At 40.1% G+C, this 10,953-nt stretch overlaps 1 protein-coding gene across 5 annotated transcripts in view; it reads left to right on the forward strand.

Moving 5' to 3' along the window:
• The window catches only part of PPP1R13B (protein phosphatase 1 regulatory subunit 13B), a 95,086-nt gene extending 84,761 nt beyond the window's left edge, over positions 1-10,325 (forward strand). For 3 of the 5 annotated variants that reach the window (XM_084837593.1, XM_084837602.1, XM_084837633.1), the window contains 9 exons: positions 161-262; positions 1,592-1,761; positions 1,992-2,493; positions 3,820-4,583; positions 5,295-5,432; positions 5,523-5,656; positions 5,805-5,971; positions 7,534-7,733; positions 9,017-10,325. In XM_084837593.1, coding sequence (XP_084693719.1) covers positions 161-262; positions 1,592-1,761; positions 1,992-2,493; positions 3,820-4,583; positions 5,295-5,432; positions 5,523-5,656; positions 5,805-5,971; positions 7,534-7,733; positions 9,017-9,058 — 2,219 coding nt within the window. In that variant the 3' untranslated portion in view covers positions 9,059-10,325. The remainder of the gene's footprint in view (positions 1-160; positions 263-1,591; positions 1,762-1,991; positions 2,494-3,819; positions 4,584-5,294; positions 5,433-5,522; positions 5,657-5,804; positions 5,972-7,533; positions 7,734-9,016) is intronic. The other 2 variants (XM_084837611.1, XM_084837622.1) reach the window with 1 other exon arrangement.
• The last annotated feature ends 628 nt before the right edge of the window (positions 10,326-10,953 follow it).

Raw genomic sequence — 10,953 nt, forward strand, 5'->3', positions numbered from 1 at the left:
GTCTGGAGTGCATTTATTGGATTGGGGTGCTTTTGATATAATCTAGAGCAAAATTCATATTTAGACATTTTCCTCTTATTTACCAGGTGGGCAGGAAGTTGGGTGGGGGGTGGGAAGAGGAAGTTTTCACTTGACTTTCTGATTCTTTGTACTACCCTAGATGATGGTAGGAGAAGGTCATGGACAGTGTCAGACCTTGATGTCGGGCCTGGACGCGGCTCTTCGTGGCATTCGGGAAACAAAAAACAGCAGTTTCTGAGCTGTATGTTGCACAAACCACAACATATTCACAATGATTCTAACTCTCCAATCAGAAATCAAGTCATTTTATTCTAAACTAATTATCTTTCAGCACAATCAATCTATAGAATCCAGATAAAATTGAAATTTAATATTTAATTGATTTTAATGTATTTATATTTTGTTTTGATAATGCTATCCTGTGGGCTCAGTTCAGCTTATAGAAATATATGTCTTTCTGAGGGAGATTTAATTAAAATAAAAGAGCATTCAGCATTAATTTCTAAGATTGCATATATACCGAGGGAATAACTTACAAATGAGCAGAGGATTGTAAAAAGTAGGCGTAATCAAGCATGCAGATTTGAGGCTTGTGGTTTGTGCATGAAGTGGACTTGCCAAACCTTGCTACTTGGCTATGAAATTATTTATAACTATTAGAAAATATTTTTTGTTTTTTAGTGGTCTATGATTTCTCTTTTAAAAAAGACTGTTACATATTGTTTGTTAAGTAAAAGCTCTAGTAAAAGCATTCTTAAATTTCCAATAAATTAAATATAAGCAATGTGGCTCATTTTTTGAGTTTCATCTTCACTGGAATCTTTTTCAGAATGTGGTTGTCATATAATGTTTTTATTATTAAGGTGAATGATTGGTCACCTTGGTAGCGTGTTTTAAGATTAAAAAAAAGGTTAATTAAGCCACAATATACATGAGTCTTGTGCCTGCCTGCTTGTATTGCCCCTTCCCCTCCTCCCTTCTTAGTGCAGTGTGATTCAACATTTCTTTGATTAATTAACAATAGTTTCCTTTGATGTCTATACTAAGAAACTATCATTACCAGGATCAGAACAAGCTAGGATCTTAAGCCATAGTTTGAAGTTGGTTTAAGATCCTGGCTTCTTCTGATCCTGGTAATCATAGTTTCCAAGTTCAAGACTCTAGTTTCATCATGAGAAGCTATAGTTAATGAACCATGGAAGTGCTGAATTGTGTCATACCAAGAAGGGGCAGTGTGAGGATGGAGCACATGGGCACATGGCTTGGGCATATCTCAGATTAATAAGAGATTAAGTTTATTAATACTGTGCAATTGTACAATAAAAGCCTCATCTGGAAGCACCCTTGTGGGGGCCTAGTGCACAGGGGTAGGATAGAAATGTAAATTACAAAATAAGTCAATAATAAACTCTGTAGATTAAACACACATTGAACTGATTTTTGGCATCTCTAATCTTACGTTGATTTTAATTAATCTGAATAATTAATTCTGCCTCATGTTTTATTTTAAAATTTGTTTTCTTTTCACAAGATTGAGCATCAGTAACCCTTCATTTTCCTTCATTTCAAGCTAATGATGGAACCTGGCCAGCATTTAAACAGAGCTCTGCTCCTATGGTAAAGCCTCCACAAATCTGCAGTGCAGACTGGAAGGATTCAAACATGGATGGTGCTTTAAAGCAAGGAACTATATCCAGTCAGCCTTTGTCATCATCAGTATTAGGAAGCACTGATAAGCTGGTGGGTTTTCATCCCCTGCTCCCCCCCCTTTCTTGTTCATTGCTTTCATAGTTTGGGTACAGTGTCTTTGTAGATGTTACCTGCTAAAATTTCTGATAATGTTGTGGGCCTCTCAGGCAAGATTTTGTCTATCTCATCATTAGATTTATGTTTGAAGGTATCTTGTTTTCTCTATCAGATAGAAGAGCAGCCTACTCAGCTTTTCAGACACTCCTGTTGTTGTTTTTCAGAGTCTTGATATGGGGAAAGTACCATCAACCATCTCTGGTGTAAGTAAGCAGCTGCCTCAAAACTATGGGACCTATCCAAGCTCCGTTCCTTTAGGAACAGGCTCTACCAATTCCCTGGAGAGACGAAAGGATGGCAGCCTACCAAGACCTGGCTCCACAGCAGCAAACCGGCAAAGACCTGTTCCGTTGCCACCAGCAAGCAGCATTCATCAGCCTAGCTCCTCACAACAAATACAGCAAAGAATATCTGTGCCTCCAAGTCCCACATATCAACCTTCTGGTGCCCCATTATTTCCAGGTGGAGATGGCCGGCCTGATCTCCCCTTAACCGTGGCCATTAGGCCTTTCTTAGCTGATAAAGGCTCAAGGCCACAGTCACCTAGGAAAGGGCCTCAAACTGTGAACTCCAGTTCCATCTATTCAATGTACCTTCAGCAAGCAACACCACCAAAGAACTACCAACAGGCTGTGTATAATACCCTAAATAAGTCCGTTAAAGCAGGTAGAATAACTTGATGTTGTCTTTCTCTTCTGAAAATGTTTTAAGAGCTGCTTGATATTTACAAGAATTAAATTAAGTTTGATATGAACTAGGCTTTTCCTGTAGAGGTGCCGTTTATTTCAGATGGTCAAAAAGAACTTGGGCATTCTGCTAACCTAGAAATCATCAGTAAATGACTAAGTACAATACAAGTTTGCAGCATTGCATCAAATTAGGAAGGAGTATTAAATTGGGTTATGCTTTGTTACAAATTTAATATTAGTGTTTGTGATCTGGAAACTTGTGTCTCCTCCTCCTCATCCTACCCCAATAGTCTGAGGTGGTGATGAATAAGTGGTTAAACTCACACACACATACAAATGGAGAAACATTCGCACCACCTTGGGGACTAATTTTTGAACCTGTTTTAGTCACTATTTTCATGAGTGATGGTGAGGAGGAAAGCAATTAACATGGGGTGCGTTTGTGTATTCCTAGAAGAGAGATGGAAGTATTAATATGTGATAAAAGGCACTGGTGAGATTAAACAGTTACTTTCAAAGCAGAACAGGCACAAAGAGGAAGAACTAGAATGATTATAGGATTAAACCTCGCCTGACCTGTTCAGCCTCCAAGAAAGAAGGAATACGATTGCACTCTGCAAATATATTACAGAGAGCCAGTGAGGTAATTAAGCTGAAAATGGCTCTGGGTAAAAGAACTAAGGCTATCAATTCACCACTAATAAATTCATGTTGGAAATTGAAAATGGATGAATGCAACGAAGTTATAAAATACATTTTGTTCAGTCTCCAAATCTGTCTTATAACTGCTAGGTTCTTTGTTTCCTCGATTGCATTAGAGAGACTATTATAGAATTGTATTCCTTTAATTTCCAACAAGGTGTTATCTGGTGCTGTGTTTCATGGACATCTTTGGTGTGATACCCCTTGTTCTATTCTGTTCCCTGTTTATAACACATATATATTCTAAATGGTAATTTGCAGGGGACTGAAATGCAAAGAATCCCACACAGGGAAAATGGTTAGGCTTTTTGGCTGTGTGATCTCTCCTTTTGCAGGTATCTCTGCATTTCCTGGCATAGACCTCTAAAGAACCATGGCCTCCTGAATCGTTTATACTATGATCAGAACTGATACAACTATCAAAATCATTACAATTTCTTAAAAGATTACTTGCTTTTTTGTAGTTTCCCTCATGCATTAGAAGTTACAAAAACAATTGTCATTATTGTTACACGATTTTTAAAAGAAACAGCATCACTGAAACCAAGTTATTTTGTGTTACTTTAGAACTATTCCTCACTATACTACTTTTTCCTCTCAGTTTATGGGAAGCCTGTTGTACAGTCTGGTTCGACTTCTCCTTCGCCATTGCCCTTCCTTCATGGATCTTTGCCTGCCAATACATCACAGCCTCAGCCTCCAAATGACTATAGCGAGAAAGATCAAGAGCTGGAAAACACCACACCCTCTGGCGATAACAGCAATGTAGAAAACATTCCTCGCCCCCTCAGTCCCACCAAGCTCACGCCCATCGTCCATTCGCCCCTTCGCTACCAAAGTGATGCCGATCTAGAGGCTCTTCGCAGGAAACTTGCCAACGCTCCCAGGCCCTTGAAGAAGCGAAGTTCTATCACTGAACCGGAAGGCCCCAGTGGACCAAACATTCAGAAGCTATTGTACCAGCGCTTTAATACACTGGCAGGTGGAATAGAAGGTGCCCCTTTTTATCAACCAAGCAACTCACAAGACTTTATAGGCACCTTGGCAGATGTTGATAATGGGAACACAAACACCAATGGCAATATCGAGGAACCCATTTCTGTGTCCCCCACAACTGCTCTTCCTGATGAACCTTCATCAGATGCCAATGATAACGAACTACCTTCTCCTGCAACTGAGGAGTTGATCAGTGTAGAAACCACAAATCAAACACCTGAGACAACTGAGGATGATAACAACAACAACCCTGCTGTAGTCTCTTCTGTTGAACGGCCACCTAGTCCGACACCAGAGGGCAATTTGCTAGAAGAAAAAGAAGTGCAGCTGCCACCTGCTCTTCCTCCTCCTCCTCCTCCACTTCCTGTAGTAAGTTGTGGTGGCAGAACAAGTGTGATTTGGGGGTTGTTGTTTTTTAGGTGATGCTTCTGTGTAAATGTGTCTGTACATCATGGAATCGGTCAGTGCTTATATACACTTTAGGCTATATGTCTTAGTACTTCCTACAGCAACAGGCCCCTCCCCTGGATGCTTTCGTTTTACTATATACTCATTTTATTTTAAACAGAAATTGCCAGTGCATCTGAAATACGTATTTGACGTTGGACAAAAATGTCACTCATAGCAGGTCTGCAGGTCCAAAAGTAAGATTTAAGATGCGTTTCAGTACGTATCCTTTTTGGCGAGGCACACTTTTTAACTAGGCCTGCACAGCTTGTGATCCACGATGCTGAAAGCCTTCCTTGAAGATCTTCAGTTGGTGGGTTATGACCTAGATTAGTCATACCAGCAGGATTGGCAAATGTTGAGTTGAGTCAGAAAAGATTGAAGACTACTGTCTTATGGTACTGGAATAGCCCAAATAAGAGTTCCTTTCATGTTACGTGCACTAAAGAAAAATCAGAGACCAAGATAGGACCGTTTTCATGTTTCCTCTTATTACTTAGTTTCAGAAGATAGGTTTAGAATGAAAACAGTTAGCCTTAATTAGCTTCAGAATAAATTTCCCTTGGGTAAAATGCAGCTCAAAATCTTGTCATATTGATGCAGTTTGAAAATAACTATCCCCTTTTTACTCAGACCAAAAGGACCAACCTGAAGAAACCCAACTCAGAAAGAACTGGTCACAGCTTGAGGGTCAAGTTCAATCCATTGGCCCTGTTGTTGGATGCTTCACTTGAGGGAGAGTTTGACCTGGTGCAAAGGATCATATACGAGGTAAACTTAGAAATATTAGACCCTCCTGCTGTTTTAATGATGGAAACCGTTTAAGTTCATGCAATCAGTTCCTGTTTCCCTCTAACTTAGGTGGATGATCCTAGCAAACCTAATGATGAAGGAATCACCCCTCTGCATAATGCAGTGTGTGCCGGACATCACCATATAGTTAAGTTCCTGTTGGATTTTGGTGTCAATGTGAATGCAGCAGACAGTGATGGATGGTAAGAGATACAAAGTAGAGGACACTCTTACAGTAGGTACAGAACAAAAACTAGTAACCAATTACTCATGCAACTTGGCATCTTGGCACATATGATCACATGCTTTGTTTTGCCTTATGATGAGTCTTCTGTGTCTGCTTTGTTTCAGGACTCCTTTGCACTGTGCTGCCTCTTGCAATAGTGTTCACCTCTGTAAGTTACTTGTTGAATCTGGAGCAGCAATTTTTGCTTCAACTATAAGTGACATAGAAACTGCAGCAGATAAGTGTGAGGAAATGGAAGAGGGTTACATTCAGTGTTCCCAGTTCCTCTATGGTAGGTTATGAGAATGTTATCTATTAACGTGAAGTTTGAGTTTTGTTTGAATCTGCCTTTCTTAATTCAATTCAGGATCTACATTTGTGTTAGTGCTTACATTACCAAAAACAAAACCCTGGGTATTTTATTTATTGTGAAGATTTATACCCCACTTTTCTATTATGACAATTATCAAATAATCTTCGAAGACTGCAAAAATATCAAAGCACAACAGAATCAGCCACACATATATTAGTAAAATAAAACAGCTTTGGATAATCTTTTAGGACACTTAGCATGATTGTAGAGAGACAAGTGAGCCTATAAAATTAAAGTGGAGAGCATACAAATTTGCAGAAACAATGTTTTGAATCAGATAAAGGGGGAGGAGAAAAGCCTCGAAGGTTGATAGCCATTGGTTGGGAGATCTTTGGCAACAGTTGATTGAAATGTACCAATCTTTGTCCCTTATCTCAGCTGCTGAAATGTTTAATATCCCAACTGCTCAGAAGTTTAAAAAAATCTTTCAGCACTAGGGACAGATGGGACTATGTGCCGTTAGGAAAAAACATTGGTGTGTATAGAAGTGGTATATCAATGTGAGAGGGGAGGAGTGGAGAAGTTACGAGACACATCTGCAAATTTCCCCGTCTTCATTTGTACCTTTTTCTTAGGGTGCTTCTAGAGTAGCCTTTCATTATGCAATCACCCTGCCTGGAATACAGAAATTTACAAGGTGTCCAGACATCGCCATCTTCCTTTTTAACCCTCCAGTTTTTCCACAAAAAATCAACTAAGGAAAAAAAGACTGAATTGCTGCACAGTGCCTTTTGGTAGTGCTAGTAGCTGTCTGTCTGGAAGCACCCACACTTGAATGAGATACGCACCCGATGGCTTTGGGGGATGATTGCTTTCCTTGCCATCATCACTGGGATTCATTTTTAAACTTCTCTGGAGCAGAAATAGCTGTGCCACAAAAGGATGTCAGGCTGCTCTGCTAGAATCCTATTCAGTTTATTGGAGTGGCCTCCCAAAGCCTTTCCTGACCACAGAAGCTATAGTGAACAATGCAAATGTGCACTTGCCAGAAAGGATAGTAGTTATCTTTTGATCATGCATCATCTAGTGCAATGAAAATTATTGCTTGTGCCAGTGTAGCTTAAATTAATTCATAGAATTGGGCCACGAGATCCTGATCGGGATGCACAGAGCTATGTGCCTACAGGAGGCAGGGTTGGCTTTGCCAGTTCGTTTCTCATGGGACATCTGTTTCTACATTCTTCAAACTGGCCTGCCTCACATTGTGCTAGTAAAGCAGAGAACTCAGGTCAGGTTTATAATTGAGCATAATGCATATACTGAATGGCATAATCTTCTTGTACAGTCTTGAGTGAGGAAGGGAACTATTCTTGCCTTTTTCCCCATGTCAAATCCACTGCTGAAATTTGATAAGGAACAGGCACCTTAGTACAGTGGCAAGCTGTATTAGGTCTCCATCTCACGTGAGAGCGGGATTTATTTTCCAGATGTTGGTTACCATTTGTTCATCTCATGTAAACCCATTTGCTTCATGGTAACAGGTGTACAGGAGAAGCTGGGAGTCATGAACAAAGGTGTAGTATATGCATTGTGGGATTATGAAGCTCAGAACAATGATGAGTTGTCATTCCATGAAGGAGATGCAATTACCATTCTGAGGCGCAAAGATGATAACGAGACAGACTGGTGGTGGGCTCGTCTCAGTGATAAGGAAGGCTATGTGCCTAAAAATCTCTTTGGGGTAAGTTTGGCAGATGTCTCGTCTTGTGCTGGGACAAGATGAATATAATGCTTTGCAGAAATCTTCAGAATCATTCAAATAGGAACCAATAGAATGCAGGACTGTACCACATTAGACTGCAGATTAGAGAATTACCTATTTGATTTCAGCACAGGGAAAACATTGTACATTATGGAGGTGGCTAGGTTAGCAGGTCCTAGATTGCATCACTCAAGACTAGATCCATTGGTGATTCTCCACATCAAACAGACTTGATTCTGGACACACATGGAGTGTTTCCTACCGGCTCTGAATTTGATGGGAGGAGGGAGGAGTTTCCTTAAAGGCCATTTGCCCCGTCAGAATGGTATCCTCCCCCAACTGCTTTTTCCCATTCTAGGGAGGAAAGCAGCAGGGGGGGGGGGGGTGGAGAAAACTGATTGGAAAAACAGTTGCTGCTCCATTAAGAATTGGTAATCTCCTATGGTTGCATTAAAGTTTAAAGACGGGGGGGGGGGGGTCTCGTTTGGCTCACTGCTTCTCACCTCAAGTATGCTGTTCTAACATCCAGAGCATTGCTGCCCATCCCAGATATCCTCAGTATTTCCACTACTAGCATAGTCGTGGAAAATTTTTCTTTAAGTGAAACATTTTCTAATGCATGGATTTGCAGTTAAAATTCTTAACAGTCCTATTGGAGACTGGGTATTGCTGTTGTTCAAGATAATTTTAACTAGAGTGTCATGCCATAGTACAGCAGCTATAAGACCCAGTTTGTACGTCATGACGATGGTGGGTTGTTTAACCCATGCTTTATTCATGACTGCACAGGAGCGAGCATGCTGCCTCCCAACAGCTCACCATTTCCGCTTTGTTAAACAACCCAGGAATGACCCATTGTTATGTTATTTGCTGCCATGTTCAAACCCAGCACTCTGGGTTATTGAGAAAGAGAAAACCCAGTTATAACCCATCAACAAATCATGCAAGTGGAAACAAAGTGGCAAGTGCTTGGGAGGCAGCACACTTGCTTGCTCCCACTTGGTCACAACCCATGGTTTAAAGAACCCACCATCGTAGTGATGTGCGAACTGAGTCTTTGTATTCTAACAAGTCCAAGATTCCGGAGTTTGAAAATAAGAGATGCTAGCAGAAGTCAAGGCAACAAGAACTATGCATGATACTATACAATTGTTCATCATAAAAGCTGCTTTTGAACACACTTGTTTAATTGTACAAACCTAGGAGTAGGTCTCTAGCAACTCTAAAAGCCTGTGTTTCATCTTGATTTCATTTTATTGCAGTTATACCCAAGAATAAAACCTAGGCAACGAACTCTTGCCTGAATCCCATCATTTGGCAATACAATATCTTGCTGGCAACTGGAAGGTGAAAGTATACACTGGAAACCTTTTCAATTACATTTCACCAGAAGTAAAGCTATACTTGTTTTAAATGGTGCTCTTGTTTAATATGATGGACAGCATTTGAGATTTTCAGTCTGCAATTTGTGAGGTCTGTTCCATGTTAACCTGCCCAATCATTGGGAGGTGCTCAAACATAGCCTACAGTATTTTTTGCCAACTGAATATAAAAACATCTTGTGCTAGCTGTTAAAAGCTTTGCAAAATGCAGATAAGCTGTCTGATCAGTTCTAGTCCACAATAACTATCCTGACAACCTTTACTATTAAAATTGTCAACCAAGTGTTGAGTTTACTGTGTAAATCCTTAAAGATCTTGGCAACAGTTGACATCTGGGAGTTACCAACAGTCTTCTGGTATAAAAGGTATTACTGACGCAATAGGGAAGCATCAATGCTGAATGAATTTTGCACACTTCTCAAAACTGCACTTGTTCCTTCACTTGATGTTTTTTCTTGATATTCTGCTTACAGCACCAGTTTAGCTTCCCCACATTCCATTACGCTTTCTTGAACACACACCCTGAATTCCATGTTCTGGACAAACCTGCATTCAGATTTAAGGGATTTGTATGTCTATATGGAAGAAAAGTGCAATAGTTGAGAAGGGTAAGAGTCAGGTTATAAAAAGTTAAGGGTTCACTTTAAGAACCTTTAAATTTTATCTGTGAAAGTAGGAGGGTGACAGAAGGACTGAATAAAAAGGCCAAGCTGGTTGTGGAGAGTGAAGGGGAGAAAAAGACTTAGGGAAAAGATGATTTGTTGTTTGGGCTGGGACAGTGTCTGTGGTTCTTGGCAGCCCTGCAACTTGTGCCAGGGTGAGTTATGCAATAACTTATTCCACTCTCTAGTTTCACACAAAGAAGCACTTCACTGGAATATTAATTGTACATGATTTTATATACAGAAGTCTATTTTGAACTTCCATTATGTTGTAGCCATACATGTTTTATAATTTCCTCCCAGTAAACTGTAGGCCAGTTGGCTTTATTCATGTACACGTTGTGCATAATTTATATCCATTGATGCAGTGCTGTAACTTGCTTTTACTACTGTTTAGCATTAATTGTATATATTGTGGTGATGAGAAGTGAAAGGGTATTGTAAAAGAATATTTGCTAAATGAATGTGAGTTAAAAGCCTATGATACACTGCTAATCCAGTGTGCACAATAAACTACTGCTAAGCTATGGCTGTATTTGCAGGTATTTCTTTCCTGAAAGAACTCTGAAAGTCTTTAAGCCATCAGGGGCATTTATTACGCATATCTAATGTAACATGTTCTGTATTAATACTATTCTGTATGCTACACATTTCCTAAAAGTAGGGTATACTCAGTTTAAAGTGGCTGTCTTGTTACATTCAGAAGTTCTTATTAGTGTTCTACAGAACTGAGGCTGTCATCAGTGGTACTTAAATACGAAGTCTCAAGATACAGCAGCAGCAGGCTTACACAATCAGATCTGCTTCTTATAGCATGGTGCTTTTCAAAACGGTGTCTCCAGGAACCTTGGAAGTCCCTTGGAAATGTAGGAAGTTCCTTAATGAGGGAATCAATAGTCATGGACAAGTTTCCCATAATGACAGCTTACTCAGTGCTGCAGTAATGGTGAAAGAGGTCTAGATTGTGCCCTTGGCTCATGTAGAGCAACGAGGCCCTCCAGACATTGAATGGAGCATGTGCCATAACACACTGTGCATTATGCAGGGGTGCCAGCAGACAAGTTGATGGGGAACAGGGTTTGTGGAGGGTTTGAAAACCAATTATTTTAGCCAACTGTGGCTTGTGTGTAACTTTGCCCATAGCTTTTCCTCCAA

The sequence above is a fragment of the Heloderma suspectum genome, chromosome 1 (genome assembly GCF_057233095.1).
Source record: "Heloderma suspectum isolate Gila_16-S chromosome 1, 16-S_ref, whole genome shotgun sequence".
NCBI lineage: Eukaryota > Metazoa > Chordata > Lepidosauria > Squamata > Helodermatidae > Heloderma > Heloderma suspectum.